Source organism: Lampris incognitus, chromosome 5 (genome assembly GCF_029633865.1).
Source record: "Lampris incognitus isolate fLamInc1 chromosome 5, fLamInc1.hap2, whole genome shotgun sequence".
NCBI classification, from domain to species: Eukaryota; Metazoa; Chordata; class Actinopteri; order Lampriformes; family Lampridae; genus Lampris; species Lampris incognitus.
In genome coordinates this window covers 70,038,578-70,055,763 of record NC_079215.1, presented here as the reverse complement: position 1 = coordinate 70,055,763, position 17,186 = coordinate 70,038,578, and the positions used below count along the sequence as shown (strand labels likewise).

At 46.8% G+C, this 17,186-nt stretch overlaps 1 protein-coding gene across 1 annotated transcript in view; it reads right to left on the bottom strand.

Moving 5' to 3' along the window:
• The window catches only part of LOC130112684 (CSC1-like protein 2), a 157,437-nt gene that overhangs the window by 10,094 nt on the left and 130,157 nt on the right, over nucleotides 1–17,186 (bottom strand). The window contains exons 20-21 of the mRNA XM_056280146.1: nucleotides 13,064–13,169; nucleotides 1,225–1,392 (exon numbers count right to left, since the gene is read on the bottom strand). Coding sequence (XP_056136121.1) covers nucleotides 1,225–1,392; nucleotides 13,064–13,169 — 274 coding nt within the window. The remainder of the gene's footprint in view (nucleotides 1–1,224; nucleotides 1,393–13,063; nucleotides 13,170–17,186) is intronic.

The window sequence follows — 17,186 nt, the reverse complement described above, 5'->3', positions numbered from 1 at the left end:
CAGTGTACGGTAGAGAAGAAAATGTTGTGTAGTTGTGTTGTGTAGCAGTGTGGGCTGGCATAACACAGTGTACGGTAGAGAAGAACATGTTGTGTAGTTGTGTTGTGTAGCTGTGTGTAGCAGTGTGGGCTGGCGTACCGCAGTGTATGGTAGAGAAGAACATGTTGTGTAGTTGTGTTGTGTAGCAGTGTGGGCTGGCATACTGCAGTGTACGGTAGAAAAGAACGTGTTGTGTAGTTGTGTTGTGTAGCTGTGTGTAGCAGTGTGGGCTGGCATACTGCAGTGTACGGTAGAGAAGAACGTGTTGTGTAGTTGTGTTGTGTAGCTGTGTGTAGCAGTGTGGGCTGGCGTACCGGTGTGTACCACTGGCGTAACATATTTGTTATGGGCCCTGGTGCAAGCAACCCTCGTAGACCCCCCCCCCCCCGTCTCTCTCTCTCTCACTCGCTCACCCACACCCCCCCCCACACACAGCACCCCCACCATAGTAGGTGGGTTCAGTAAGTCATTGTAGTCATTTATTTGCATAGCACCTTCCACAGGTATACAATCACAAAGTGCTGCACAGCATAAAATATAACAAATAAAACAGAAACATCAAAGTAACGACACAGTGGACACACACATGAGTTATTGTAAAGGTCAGTACGTCAAAGAGTGGCTCCACTTCAGAACCACGGAGAGCGGACGCGCCACGGACAGAGTTGGCAAACCTAAACAGACGGTCTCTAAACCACATCAAGCGACAAGGCGATGAAGCAAGTCCACAAAGCCGCTAGGCTGTAATACAGCTAATAGCCGGGCCATTGCACAGCAACAGGCCGGGGAGCACACATCACACTCACAACCTGCTAGACTGCATGGCTTGGCACACACGCAGCACACACTGCAGCCTTCCTTTTTCTCCTTCCTCTTTTTACATCCACTCTCATGTGTGTACCTCGTGCTTGCTTGTTGATTTTATGTTTCCAACGTTACTTAGCTAGGCTACACATGTAAATGATATTGATGATATACAAGCTATCATCACATGCTCAAAACAGATACGTAACATTGGACTAGTACAATGCATGCAGAAATATTGACGGCCCCCCCTAGCGACGGGCCCTGCTGCCACTGCACCGGCTGCACCAGCTATATTTACGCCAGTGGTGTGTACGTTGGAGAGGAACATGTTGTGTAGCTGTGTGTAGCTGTGTTGTGTAGCAGTGCGGGCTGGCATACCTGTGCGTACGGTGGAGAAGAACAGTAACCAGAAGAGACACAGGATGGGCGCTGCCACCACCTGGGTGACGGCACCAGAGTGGATCTTCTTGTCAAGCTTGGAGGGCAGGTAGGCATAGTACATGTTGTAGCGGTCCACCAGGTGTTTGAGCAGCATGTACATCAGACCTGGCCAGAGAAGAAAGACATCTTATCAGCCTGCTTGCTATAAGTCACACCAACACACTGTACAGGCTGAATACCAGGACTCAGGTCTTGATGTGACCAGAGGAACGACACCCAGCAAGCAGAGGGTGAAAAACAGATGTGTAGTTGTGTTGTCTAGCTGTGTGGGTTGGTGTAGAAGTGCGTACGTTGAGGGTGTAAATAGATGTGTAGTTGTGTTGTGTAGCTGTGTGGGTTGGCGTGCAGTGAGGGTGTAAATATATGTGTAGTTGAGTTGTGTAGCTGTGTGGGTTGGCGTACGGTGAGGGTGTAAATAGATATACACCGTGACTAAAAGCTTTACTGTACCATGAGAAGAAGTCTAGTTTGAGGTCAGATCATCAGACAGTTGAGGCTTTACTGTACCATAACAAGAAGACTAGTTTGAGGCCACAACATCAGACAGTTGGAGGCTTTACTGTACCATAACAAGAAGACTAGTTTGAGGCCACAACATCAGACAGTTGGAGGCTTTACTGTACCATAACTAGAAGTCTAGTTTGAGGCCACAACATAAGACAGTTGGAGGCTTTACTGTACCATAACAAGAATACTAGTTTGAGGCCAGAACATCAGACAGTTGGAGGCTTTACTGTACCATAACAGGAAGTCTAGTATGAGGCCAGAACATCAGACAGTTGGAGGCTTTACTGTACAATAACAGGAAGTCTAGTATGAGGTCAGATCATCTGACAGTTGGAGGCTTTACTGTACCATAACAGGAAGTCTAGTTTGAGGCCAGAACATCAGAGTTGGAGGGTTTACTGTACCATAACAAGAAGACTAGTTTGAGGCCAGAAATTCAGACAGTTGGAGGCTTTACTGTACCATAACATCAGAGTTGGAGGCTTTATTGTACCATAACAAGAAGTCTAGTTTGAGGCCACAACATCAGACAGTTGGAGGCTTTACTGTACCATAACAAGAATACTAGTTTGAGGCCAGAACATCAGACAGTTGGAGGCTTTACTGTACCATAACAGGAAGTCTAGTATGAGGCCAGAACATCAGACAGTTGGAGGCTTTACTGTACCATAACAACAAGTCTAGTTTGAGGCCAGAACATCAGAGTTGGAGGCTTTACTGTACCATAACAAGAATACTAGTTTGAGGCCAGAACATCAGACAGTTGGAGGCTTTACTGTACCATAACAGGAAGTCTAGTATGAGGCCAGAACATCAGACAGTTGGAGGCTTTACTGTACAATAACAGGAAGTCTAGTATGAGGTCAGATCATCAGACAGTTGGAGGCTTTACTGTACCATAACAAGAAGACTAGTTTGAGGCCACAACATCAGACTGTTGGAGGCTTTACTGTACCATAACAGGAAGTCTAGTATGAGGCCAGAACATCAGACAGTTGGAGGCTTTACTGTACCATAACAGGAAGTCTAGTTTGAGGCCAGAACATCAGACAGTTGGAGACTTTACTGCACCATAAAAAGAAGACTAGTTTGACGCCACAACATCAGACAGTTGGAGGCTTTATTGTACAATAACAGGAAGTCTAGTATGAGGACAGATCATCAGACAGTTGGAGGCTTTACTGTACCATAACAGGAAGTCTAGTTTGAGGCCAGAACATCAGAGTTGGAGGCTTTACTGTACCATAACATCAGAGTTGGAGGCTTTACTGTACCATAACATCAGACAGTTGGAGGCTTTACTGTACAATAACAGGAAGTCTAGTATGAGGTCAGATCATCTGACAGTTGGAGGCTTTACTGGACCATAACAGGAAGTCTAGTTTGAGGCCAGAACATCAGAGTTGGAGGGTTTACTGTACCATAACAAGAAGACTAGTTTGAGGCCACAACATCAGACAGTTGGAGGCTTTACTGTACCATAACTAGAAGTCTAGTTTGAGGCCACAACATAAGACAGTTGGAGGCTTTACTGTACCATAACAAGAATACTAGTTTGAGGCCAGAACATCACAGTTGGAGGCTTTACTGTACCATAACAGGAAGTCTAGTATGAGGCCAGAACATCAGACAGTTGGAGGCTTTACTGTACAATAACAGGAAGTCTAGTATGAGGTCAGATCATCTGACAGTTGGAGGCTTTAATGTACCATAACAGGAAGTCTAGTTTGAGGCCAGAACATCAGAGTTGGAGGGTTTACTGTACCATAACAAGAAGACTAGTTTGAGGCCAGAAATTCAGACAGTTGGAGGCTTTACTGTACCATAACATCAGAGTTGGAGGCTTTATTGTACCATAACAAGAAGTCTAGTTTGAGGCCACAACATCAGACAGTTGGAGGCTTTACTGTACCATAACAAGAATACTAGTTTGAGGCCAGAACATCAGACAGTTGGAGGCTTTACTGTACCATAACAGGAAGTCTAGTATGAGGCCAGAACATCAGACAGTTGGAGGCTTTACTGTACAATAACAAGAAGTCTAGTTTGAGGCCAGAACATCAGAGTTGGAGGCTTTACTGTACCATAACAAGAATACTAGTTTGAGGCCAGAACATCAGACAGTTGGAGGCTTTACTGTACCATAACAGGAAGTCTAGTATGAGGCCAGAACATCAGACAGTTGGAGGCTTTACTGTACAATAACAGGAAGTCTAGTATGAGGTCAGATCATCAGACAGTTGGAGGCTTTACTGTACCATAACAAGAAGACTAGTTTGAGGCCACAACATCAGACTGTTGGAGGCTTTACTGTACCATAACAGGAAGTCTAGTATGAGGCCAGAACATCAGACAGTTGGAGGCTTTACTGTACCATAACAGGAAGTCTAGTTTGAGGCCAGAACATCAGACAGTTGGAGACTTTACTGCACCATAAAAAGAAGACTAGTTTGACGCCACAACATCAGACAGTTGGAGGCTTTACTGTACAATAACAGGAAGTCTAGTATGAGGACAGATCATCAGACAGTTGGAGGCTTTACTGTACCATAACAGGAAGTCTAGTTTGAGGCCAGAACATCAGAGTTGGAGGCTTTACTGTACCATAACATCAGAGTTGGAGGCTTTACTGTACCATAACATCAGACAGTTGGAGGCTTTACTGTACAATAACAGGAAGTCTAGTATGAGGTCAGATCATCTGACAGTTGGAGGCTTTACTGGACCATAACAGGAAGTCTAGTTTGAGGCCAGAACATCAGAGTTGGAGGCTTTACTGTCCCATAACAAGAAGACTAGTTTGAGGTCAGAAATTCAGACAGTTGGAGGCTTTACTGTACCATAACATCAGAGTTGGAGGCTTTACTGTACCATAACAACAAGTCTAGTTTGAGGCCACAACATCAGACAGTTGGAGGCTTTACTGTACCATAACAAGAAGACTAGTTTGAGGCCAGATCATCAGACAGTTGGAGGCTTTACTGTACCATAACAAGAAGTATAGTTTGAGGCCAGAACATCAGACTGTTGGAGGCTTTACTGTACAATAACAGGAAGTCTAGTATGAGGCCAGAACATCAGACAGTTGGAGGCTTTACTGTACCATAACAGGAAGTCTAGTTTGAGGCCAGAACATCAGACAGTTGGAGGCTTTACTGTACCATAACAAGAAGACTAGTTTGAGGCCAGAAATTCAGACAGTTGGAGGCTTTACTGTACCATAACAGGAAGTCTAGTTTGAGGCCAGAACATCAGACAGTTGGAGGCTTTACTGTACCATAACAGGAAGTCTAGTATGAGGCCAGAACATCACAGTTGGAGGCTTTACTGTACCATAACAGGAAGTCTAGTTTGAGGCCAGAACATCAGAGTTGGAGGCTTTACTGTACCATAACAAGAATACTAGTTTGAGGCCAGAACATCAGACAGTTGGAGGCTTTACTGTACCATAACAAGAAGACTAGTTTGAGGCCAGATCATCAGACAGTTGGAGGCTTTACTGTACCATAACAAGAAGACTAGTTTCAGGCCAGATCATCAGACAGTTGGAGGCTTTACTGTACCATAACAAGAAGACTAGTTTGAGGCCAGATCATCAGACAGTTGGAGGCTTTACTGTACCATAACAGGAAGTCTAGTATGAGGCCAGAACATCAGACAGTTGGAGGCTTTACTGTACAATAACAGGAAGTCTAGTATGAGGTCAGATCATCAGACAGTTGGAGGCTTTACTGTACCATAACAAGAAGACTAGTTTGAGGCCACAACATCAGACTGTTGGAGGCTTTACTGTACCATAACAGGAAGTCTAGTATGAGGCCAGAACATCAGACAGTTGGAGGCTTTACTGTACCATAACAGGAAGTCTAGTTTGAGGCCAGAACATCAGACAGTTGGAGACTTTACTGCACCATAAAAAGAAGACTAGTTTGACGCCACAACATCAGACAGTTGGAGGCTTTATTGTACAATAACAGGAAGTCTAGTATGAGGACAGATCATCAGACAGTTGGAGGCTTTACTGTACCATAACAGGAAGTCTAGTTTGAGGCCAGAACATCAGAGTTGGAGGCTTTACTGTACCATAACATCAGAGTTGGAGGCTTTACTGTACCATAACATCAGACAGTTGGAGGCTTTACTGTACAATAACAGGAAGTCTAGTATGAGGTCAGATCATCTGACAGTTGGAGGCTTTACTGGACCATAACAGGAAGTCTAGTTTGAGGCCAGAACATCAGAGTTGGAGGGTTTACTGTACCATAACAAGAAGACTAGTTTGAGGCCACAACATCAGACAGTTGGAGGCTTTACTGTACCATAACTAGAAGTCTAGTTTGAGGCCACAACATAAGACAGTTGGAGGCTTTACTGTACCATAACAAGAATACTAGTTTGAGGCCAGAACATCACAGTTGGAGGCTTTACTGTACCATAACAGGAAGTCTAGTATGAGGCCAGAACATCAGACAGTTGGAGGCTTTACTGTACAATAACAGGAAGTCTAGTATGAGGTCAGATCATCTGACAGTTGGAGGCTTTAATGTACCATAACAGGAAGTCTAGTTTGAGGCCAGAACATCAGAGTTGGAGGGTTTACTGTACCATAACAAGAAGACTAGTTTGAGGCCAGAAATTCAGACAGTTGGAGGCTTTACTGTACCATAACATCAGAGTTGGAGGCTTTATTGTACCATAACAAGAAGTCTAGTTTGAGGCCACAACATCAGACAGTTGGAGGCTTTACTGTACCATAACAAGAATACTAGTTTGAGGCCAGAACATCAGACAGTTGGAGGCTTTACTGTACCATAACAGGAAGTCTAGTATGAGGCCAGAACATCAGACAGTTGGAGGCTTTACTGTACAATAACAAGAAGTCTAGTTTGAGGCCAGAACATCAGAGTTGGAGGCTTTACTGTACCATAACAAGAATACTAGTTTGAGGCCAGAACATCAGACAGTTGGAGGCTTTACTGTACCATAACAGGAAGTCTAGTATGAGGCCAGAACATCAGACAGTTGGAGCCTTTACTGTACAATAACAGGAAGTCTAGTATGAGGTCAGATCATCAGACAGTTGGAGGCTTTACTGTACCATAACAAGAAGACTAGTTTGAGGCCACAACATCAGACTGTTGGAGGCTTTACTGTACCATAACAGGAAGTCTAGTATGAGGCCAGAACATCAGACAGTTGGAGGCTTTACTGTACCATAACAGGAAGTCTAGTTTGAGGCCAGAACATCAGACAGTTGGAGACTTTACTGCACCATAAAAAGAAGACTAGTTTGACGCCACAACATCAGACAGTTGGAGGCTTTACTGTACAATAACAGGAAGTCTAGTATGAGGACAGATCATCAGACAGTTGGAGGCTTTACTGTACCATAACAGGAAGTCTAGTTTGAGGCCAGAACATCAGAGTTGGAGGCTTTACTGTACCATAACATCAGAGTTGGAGGCTTTACTGTACCATAACATCAGACAGTTGGAGGCTTTACTGTACAATAACAGGAAGTCTAGTATGAGGTCAGATCATCTGACAGTTGGAGGCTTTACTGGACCATAACAGGAAGTCTAGTTTGAGGCCAGAACATCAGAGTTGGAGGCTTTACTGTCCCATAACAAGAAGACTAGTTTGAGGTCAGAAATTCAGACAGTTGGAGGCTTTACTGTACCATAACATCAGAGTTGGAGGCTTTACTGTACCATAACAACAAGTCTAGTTTGAGGCCACAACATCAGACAGTTGGAGGCTTTACTGTACCATAACAAGAAGACTAGTTTGAGGCCAGATCATCAGACAGTTGGAGGCTTTACTGTACCATAACAAGAAGTATAGTTTGAGGCCAGAACATCAGACTGTTGGAGGCTTTACTGTACAATAACAGGAAGTCTAGTATGAGGCCAGAACATCAGACAGTTGGAGGCTTTACTGTACCATAACAGGAAGTCTAGTTTGAGGCCAGAACATCAGACAGTTGGAGGCTTTACTGTACCATAACAAGAAGACTAGTTTGAGGCCAGAAATTCAGACAGTTGGAGGCTTTACTGTACCATAACAGGAAGTCTAGTTTGAGGCCAGAACATCAGACAGTTGGAGGCTTTACTGTACCATAACAGGAAGTCTAGTATGAGGCCAGAACATCACAGTTGGAGGCTTTACTGTACCATAACAGGAAGTCTAGTTTGAGGCCAGAACATCAGAGTTGGAGGCTTTACTGTACCATAACAAGAATACTAGTTTGAGGCCAGAACATCAGACAGTTGGAGGCTTTACTGTACCATAACAAGAAGACTAGTTTGAGGCCAGATCATCAGACAGTTGGAGGCTTTACTGTACCATAACAAGAAGACTAGTTTCAGGCCAGATCATCAGACAGTTGGAGGCTTTACTGTACCATAACAAGAAGACTAGTTTGAGGCCAGATCATCAGACAGTTGGAGGCTTTACTGTACCATAACAAGAAGACCAGTTTGAGGCCAGAAATTCAGACAGTTGGAGGCTTTACTGTACCATAAGAGGAAGTCTAGTTTCAGGCCAGATCATCAGAGTTGGAGGTTTTACTGTACCGTAACAGGAAGTCTAGTATGAGGCCAGAACATCAGACAGTTGGAGGCTTTACTGTACCATAACAGGAAGTCTAGTTTGAGGGCAGAACATCAGACAGTTGGAGGCTTTACTGTACCATAACAGGAAGTCTAGTTTGAGGCCAGAACATCAGACAGTTGGAGGCTTTACTGTACCATAACAGGAAGTCTAGTATGAGGCCAGAACATCAGAGTTGGAGGCTTTACTGTACCATAACAGGAAGTCTAGTTTGAGGCCAGAACATCAGAGTTGGAGGCTTTACTGTACCATAACAAAAATACTAGTTTGAGGCCAGAACATCAGACAGTTGGGAGGCTTTACTGTACCATAACAGGAAGTCTAGTTTGAGGCCAGAACATCAGAGTTGGAGGCTTTACTGTACCTTAAAAAGAAGACTAGTTTGAGGCCACAACATCAGACGGTTGGAGGCTTTACTGTACCATAACAGGAAGTCTAGTTTGAGGCCAGAACATCAGAGTTGGAGGCTTTACTGTACCATAACAAGAAGACTAGTTTGAGGTCAGAAATTCAGACAGTTGGAGGCTTTACTGTACCATAACATCAGAGTTGGAGGCTTTACTGTACCATAACTAGAAGTCTAGTTTGAGGCCACAACATCAGACAGTTGGAGGCTTTACTGTACCATAACAAGAAGACTAGTTTGAGGCCAGATCATCAGACAGTTGGAGGCTTTACTGTACCATAACAAGAAGTATAGTTTGAGGCCAGAACATCAGACTGTTGGAGGCTTTACTGTACAATAACAGGAAGTCTAGAATGAGGCCAGAACATCAGACAGTTGGAGGCTTTACTGTACCATAACAGGAAGTCTAGTTTGAGGCCAGAACATCAGACAGTTGGAGGCTTTACTGTACCATAACAAGAAGACTAGTTTGAGGCCAGAAATTCAGACAGTTGGAGGCTTTACTGTACCATAACAGGAAGTCTAGTTTGAGGCCAGAACATCAGACAGTTGGAGGCTTTACTGTACCATAACAGGAAGTCTAGTATGAGGCCAGAACATCACAGTTGGAGGCTTTACTGTACCATAACAGGAAGTCTAGTTTGAGGCCAGAACATCAGAGTTGGAGGCTTTACTGTACCATAACAAGAATACTAGTTTGAGGCCAGAACATCAGACAGTTGGAGGCTTTACTGTACCATAACAAGAAGACTAGTTTGAGGCCAGATCATCAGACAGTTGGAGGCTTTACTGTACCATAACAAGAAGACTAGTTTCAGGCCAGATCATCAGACAGTTGGAGGCTTTACTGTACCATAACAAGAAGACTAGTTTGAGGCCAGATCATCAGACAGTTGGAGGCTTTACTGTACCATAACAAGAAGACTAGTTTGAGGCCAGAAATTCAGACAGTTGGAGGCTTTACTGTACCATAAGAGGAAGTCTAGTTTCAGGCCAGATCATCAGAGTTGGAGGTTTTACTGTACCGTAACAGGAAGTCTAGTTTGAGGCCAGAACATCAGACAGTTGGAGGCTTTACTGTACCATAACAGGAAGTCTAGTTTGAGGGCAGAACATCAGACAGTTGGAGGCTTTACTGTACCATAACAGGAAGTCTAGTTTGAGGCCAGAACATCAGACAGTTGGAGGCTTTACTGTACCATAACAGGAAGTCTAGTATGAGGCCAGAACATCAGAGTTGGAGGCTTTACTGTACCATAACAGGAAGTCTAGTTTGAGGCCAGAACATCAGAGTTGGAGGCTTTACTGTACCATAACAAAAATACTAGTTTGAGGCCAGAACATCAGACAGTTGGGAGGCTTTACTGTACCATAACAGGAAGTCTAGTTTGAGGCCAGAACATCAGAGTTGGAGGCTTTACTGTACCTTAAAAAGAAGACTAGTTTGAGGCCACAACATCAGACGGTTGGAGGCTTTACTGTACCATAACAGGAAGTCTAGTTTGAGGCCAGAACATCAGAGTTGGAGGCTTTACTGTACCATAACAAGAAGACTAGTTTGAGGTCAGAAATTCAGACAGTTGGAGGCTTTACTGTACCATAACATCAGAGTTGGAGGCTTTACTGTACCATAACAACAAGTCTAGTTTGAGGCCACAACATCAGACAGTTGGAGGCTTTACTGTACCATAACAAGAAGACTAGTTTGAGGCCAGATCATCAGACAGTTGGAGGCTTTACTGTACCATAACAAGAAGTATAGTTTGAGGCCAGAACATCAGACTGTTGGAGGCTTTACTGTACAATAACAGGAAGTCTAGAATGAGGCCAGAACATCAGACAGTTGGAGGCTTTACTGTACCATAACAGGAAGTCTAGTTTGAGGCCAGAACATCAGACAGTTGGAGGCTTTACTGTACCATAACAAGAAGACTAGTTTGAGGCCAGAAATTCAGACAGTTGGAGGCTTTACTGTACCATAACAGGAAGTCTAGTTTGAGGCCAGAACATCAGACAGTTGGAGGCTTTACTGTACCATAACAGGAAGTCTAGTATGAGGCCAGAACATCACAGTTGGAGGCTTTACTGTACCATAACAGGAAGTCTAGTTTGAGGCCAGAACATCAGAGTTGGAGGCTTTACTGTACCATAACAAGAATACTAGTTTGAGGCCAGAACATCAGACAGTTGGAGGCTTTACTGTACCATAACAAGAAGACTAGTTTGAGGCCAGATCATCAGACAGTTGGAGGCTTTACTGTACCATAACAAGAAGACTAGTTTCAGGCCAGATCATCAGACAGTTGGAGGCTTTACTGTACCATAACAAGAAGACTAGTTTGAGGCCAGATCATCAGACAGTTGGAGGCTTTACTGTACCATAACAAGAAGACTAGTTTGAGGCCAGAAATTCAGACAGTTGGAGGCTTTACTGTACCATAAGAGGAAGTCTAGTTTCAGGCCAGATCATCAGAGTTGGAGGTTTTACTGTACCGTAACAGGAAGTCTAGTATGAGGCCAGAACATCAGACAGTTGGAGGCTTTACTGTACCATAACAGGAAGTCTAGTTTGAGGGCAGAACATCAGACAGTTGGAGGCTTTACTGTACCATAACAGGAAGTCTAGTTTGAGGCCAGAACATCAGACAGTTGGAGGCTTTACTGTACCATAACAGGAAGTCTAGTATGAGGCCAGAACATCAGAGTTGGAGGCTTTACTGTACCATAACAGGAAGTCTAGTTTGAGGCCAGAACATCAGAGTTGGAGGCTTTACTGTACCATAACAAGAATACTAGTTTGAGGCCAGAACATCAGACAGTTGGAGGCTTTACTGTACCATAACAGGAAGTCTAGTTTGAGGCCAGAACATCAGAGTTGGAGGCTTTACTGTACCTTAAAAAGAAGACTAGTTTGAGGCCACAACATCAGACGGTTGGAGGCTTTACTGTACCATAACAGGAAGTCTAGTTTGAGGCCAGAACATCAGAGTTGGAGGCTTTACTGTACCATAACAAGAAGACTAGTTTGAGGCCAGAAATTCAGACAGTTGGAGGCTTTACTGTACCATAACATCAGAGTTGGAGGCTTTACTGTACCATAACAACAAGTCTAGTTTGAGGCCACAACATCAGACAGTTGGAGGCTTTACTGTACCATAACAAGAAGACTAGTTTGAGGCCAGAACATCAGACAGTTGGAGGCTTTACTGTACCATAACAGGAAGTCTAGTTTGAGGCCAGAACATCAGACAGTTGGAGGCTTTACTGTACCATAACAGGAAGTCTAGTATGAGGCCAGAACATCACAGTTGGAGGCTTTACTGTAACATAACATGAAGTCTAGTTTGAGGGCCAGATCATCAGACAGTTGGAGGCTTTACTGCACCATAACAAGAAGTCTAGTTTGAGGCCAGAACATCAGAGTTGGAGGCTTTACTGTACCATAACAAGAATACTAGTTTGAGGCCAGAACATCAGACAGTTGGAGGCTTTACTGTACCATAACAGGAAGTCTAGTATGAGGCCCTGTTCTCTGTTAATCTCTCTGTTTCCAGATGAAATGATGTAGAGATTACTCTCTGTTTGAAGATAAAACGATGTAGAGATTACTCTCTCTGTTTCCAAATGAAACGATGTAGAGATTACTCTGTTTCCAGATGAAAAAAAGTAGAGATTACTCTCTCTGTTTTCAGATGAAACAATGTAGAGATTACTCTCTCTGTTTTCAGATGAAATGATGCAAAGATTACTGTTTTCAGATGAACCAATGTAGAGATTATTCTCTGTTTCCAGATGAAACGATGTAGCGATTACTCTCTCTGCTTCCAGATGAAACGATGTAGAGATAACAATTTAGATTACTCTCTCTGTTTCCACATGAAACAAAGTAGAGATTACTCTCTCTGTTTTCAGATGAAACGACATAGAGATTACTCTCTCTGTTTTCAGGTGAAACGATGTAGCTATTTCTCTCTTTGTTCCAGTTGAAACAATGTAGAGATTACTCTGTTGTCAGATGAAACAATGTAGAGATTACTCTGTTTCCAGATGAAACAATGTATAGATTACTCTCTCTGTTTCCAGATGAAACAATGTAGAGATTACTTTGTTTCAGATGAAACAATGTAGACATTACTCTCTCTGTTTCCAGATGGAGGAAACGTAGACATGAGCATGTTTTAAAACCATCATGATGAATTGAGCCCAATGCCGCCAATATATGAGTCCTGTTTCAGGACAAGGCCAACTCACCGAATGGTACGATGATGGGACAGGTGATGCTGTATGCCATCACCACCGTGAAGACGTTCATCATCCAGGCATACGCAGCACCAAACTGGAACTCATACGCCTGGTGCTGGAGACAGAGAGAGAGAGAGAGAGAGAGAGAGAGAGAGAGAGAGAGAGAGAGAGAGAGAGAGAGAGAGAGAGAGAGAGAGAGAGAGAGAGAGAGAGAGAGAGAGAGAGAGAGAGAGAGAGAGAGAGAGAGAGAGAGAGAGAAAGAGAGAGAAAGAGAGAGCGAGAGAGAGAGAGAGAGAGCAACAGAGATTTAAAAACAACAAGACAACTTTATTTACCCTTTTACGTGCTACCTGAATGTAACAGTAAAATTAGATGTTCCTCTACCACAGAACAAATAGCACCAGGGTGGCACCACCCTTTCATGAAGAAATCCAAACAGCTCATGGTTTTATGAATGTTCCCAGAAAGTTGAATCAGTTCATCTGGACACAAGTTTTAGTGGGAGAAGCGTTTTATCACTTATCTGACTGACTTCATCAGTCTCAGCTGCCTGCAGGTATCCTCACCCTTATAAACATCTAAGTGACTTCATCAGTCTCAGCTGGCTGCAGGTATTCTTCATCTTATAAACAATACAGTTGTATAACGACTGAAACCTGCAATCACTTTCATATGCAAATGGTGTGAGCATTAACTAGTTACAATGACCATGTGTACTATTCACAGAGGACTGGGGAATAGTTGCATCAGAACATTGTAAGATGGTGACAGATGTACTCTAGAGCTATAAGTATCCTCGTATCAATAGATCTGTAATACAAGTATCCTCGTATCAATAGATCTGTAATACAAGTATCCTTGTATCAATAGATCTGTAATACAAGTATTGTGGGAGTGCAGAAATGAGGAGATGGAGAGATCGAGTCGAGTTAATTCCGTTTACTCGCCACACAAAACAACATCGATACAGCACAATCTCTCCTGGCAACCTGCCAACCGCTAGGCTGCTGCAAACATGGCTCCCCCCGGAAACCCTAAGCAGCACTCCGAATGTCCGCCTTAAAGGAGTAGCAGCCCCTGGTGAATCTACCCTAATTTGTATATCACCACACAGGCCCCCCCCAGAATTCACCATCACGAAAAAATGTGTCTCGGGGTGCGGACCAGGCGGCCAAAACGGCTGCGTTGAATGGGTATGGGGGCGGGGGCCGGGGCAGGGGACAGAGCCGGAGCCCTGGCAGGGGCCGAGGCTGGGCCAGGGGCCTGAGAAGGGGGGCGTGTCCACGCCGTGAGGGCAGGGCCAGTTCGACCGGCCCACCCAGGTCCAAATGGGCAGGCTTGAGATGGTCCACCGAGACCCACTCCGGCTTGCCCCCCCATGTCCACCACAAAGTTCTTAGGCCCCGCTTCCAGGATGCGGAAGGGTCCATCGTAGGGGGGCTGCAGGGGGGTACGGTGGCTGTCGTGGCGGATGAAGACGTACCTGGCTGACATCAGATCCTTGGGGACGTAGGACTGAGGGAGGCAGTGGTGAGATGTAGGGATCGGAGCGAACGCGTTGGCACCGTCCTGGGCCACAGCCCGATGAGAAGCTGCAGACAAGGGGGCCATGGCGTCCGGGAGAAACTCACCCGGGACACGCAGCGGCTGGCCGTAAATCAGCTCGGCAGATGAGGACTGGAGGTCCTCCTTGGGGGCAGAGAGAAGGCCGAGCATGACCCACGGGAGGCGATCAACCCAGTTGCTGTCCGTGAGGCTGGCACAAAGAGCGGCCTTCATAGACCAATGAAACCGCTCACAAAGTCCGTTGCCCTGTGGGTTGTACGCTTTTGTGCGATGGAGCTTCACCCCCAGCCCCTCCGCGAATGCAGTCCAGAGCTCCGACGTGAACTGAGGACACCTGTCAGAGGTGAGGTCAGCTGGCATGCCAAAACGGGCCGGGACCCGATGAACGCCCGGGCCACCTCAGTAGACGTGGTCAATGACAGGGGAACAGCTTGAGAAGGTGAGTGAACCCATGGGAGGTGGGCAGGGGGCCAACCAGGTCCACATTACATGGTCAAAACGCCTCTCGGGCACCAGGAATGGCGCCAAGGGGGCTTGGGTATGACTGTGTACTTTGGAACGCTGGCACGCCACGCAGGAGTCAGCCCAGGCCTTGACGTCCTTCCTGAGGCTGGGCCAGACGAACTTGGCCCCCACCAGCTTAGTGGACGCCTTCACACCCGGGCGGGAAAGGCCATGAATAACGTCAAAAAAACGGCGGCGCCAGCCGGTGGGCACCATGGGGCGGGGCTGGCCCGTGGAAACATCGCAGAGGAGCGTGGCGTTGGCGCTGTCAAACACCACATCCTCCAACCGCAGCCCCGTAGCGGCCGTCCGATAGGACTGGATATCCGCGTCAGTGGCTTGGTCCGCAGCCTTGGCAGCGTAATCGAGTCCCAAGTGAACGGAACCTGCCACCGCCTGGGAGAGGCAGTCAGCAACCAAGTTGTCCTTGCCAGCCACGTGCCGGATGTCCGTGGTAAACTCCAAGATGGCAGAGAGCTGACGCTGTTGGAGCCCGGACCATGGCTCAAAGGTCTTGGCCATGGCAAAAGTCAGCGGCTTGTGGTCGACGAAGGCAGTGAAAAGGCAGCCTTCCAACAGGAACCTTAAGTGTCGGGAGGCGAGGAAGAGATCCAGGAGCTCCCGGTCGAAGGTGCTGTACTTCTGCTCGTTGTCCTTAAGCTGTTTGCTAAAGAAGGCAAGGGGCTGCCAGGCGCCGCCCACCCACTGCTTGCACACTGCCCCGACCGCATAGTCAGAGGCGTCGGTCGTGAGGGCAATTGGGGCAGTGGGGGACGGGTGCACCAGCAAAGCGGCATTGGCCAGCACAGCCTTGGCGTCGTCGAAAGCTTCGTCCACCCCGGGGACCAGTCTACCTCGCCCTTGGCTTCCTTGCCCCGCAGGGCCTCGTACAAGGGCTGCATGCGGGGAGCTGCGTGGGGAATTAACCTGTTATAAAAGTTCACCATGCCCAAGAACTCCTGCAGGGACTTCACAGTGCGGGGGCATGGAAAACTGGCGACGGCGTCCACTCTGGCAGGAAGCGGACCACCGCGTCTCCCCGCAGGGAGATGCGGTGGCCAAGGAAGTCGATGGACGACAGGCCAAACTGGCACTTGGCTGGGTTGACTATGAGTCCATGCGCACTGAGCCGCTCGAACAACTGGCGGAGCTGCGTCAGGTGCTCCTCCACGGATGCGCTGGCCACGAGAAGGTCATCCAAGTAAACAAACAAGAACGGCGTGTCCCGTAGCACAGAGTCCAACAGCCGCTGGAACGTCTGCGCTGCCTCCTTGAGACAGAAGGGCATCCGCAGGAACTCGAAGAGTCCAAATGGCGTGATGACCACTGTCCTGGGCACGTCCCGAGGGTGGACTGGTACCTGGTGGTAGCCTTGCACCAAATCTACTTTGGAAAAGATGGTGGCCCCCGCCAGGTGGGCGGAGAAGTCCTGTTGTATGTGTGGGACGGGGTACCGGTCAGAGGTTGTGGCGTTGTTCAGACGACGAAAATCGCCGCAGGGCGCCAACCGCCATCAGCCTTAGAAACCATGTGCAGGGGGGAGGCCCACGGGCTGTCCGAGCGGCGCACGATGCCGAGGCGTTCCATGGTGGCAAACTCCTCCCTGGCGATCGCGAGCTTAGCAGAGTCGAGGCGCCGAACACGTGCGTAGACCGGGGGGCCATCGGTGGCAGTATGGTGCTCCACACTGTGCTTGGCCACCGCTGACGAGAACGTGGGTGTGGTGAGGTCAGGGAACTCTGCGAGCAGTCGTTGATGTACGTATCTCCGGCGGCGAGCATGTTTGACAGGCCGAGCGTCCCTGCACCTCCCAGTGTGCACGGGTATGTAGCGAAAGAGACAGCATCGATCAAGCGACAGTTCGTAACATCCACCAGCAGCCTGAAGGCGCACAGGAAGTCCGCGCCCAGGAGGGGAACCGACACCGCGGCCATAACCAAGTCCCAGCCGAAATGCCGCCCGCCGAAACACACCTCCTAATACCTGGTGCCATAGGTACGTATGGGCGTGCCGTCCATCGGGGGGCCTTGTCCGCCGGCCATGGTGTCCGCGGCCGATGCAG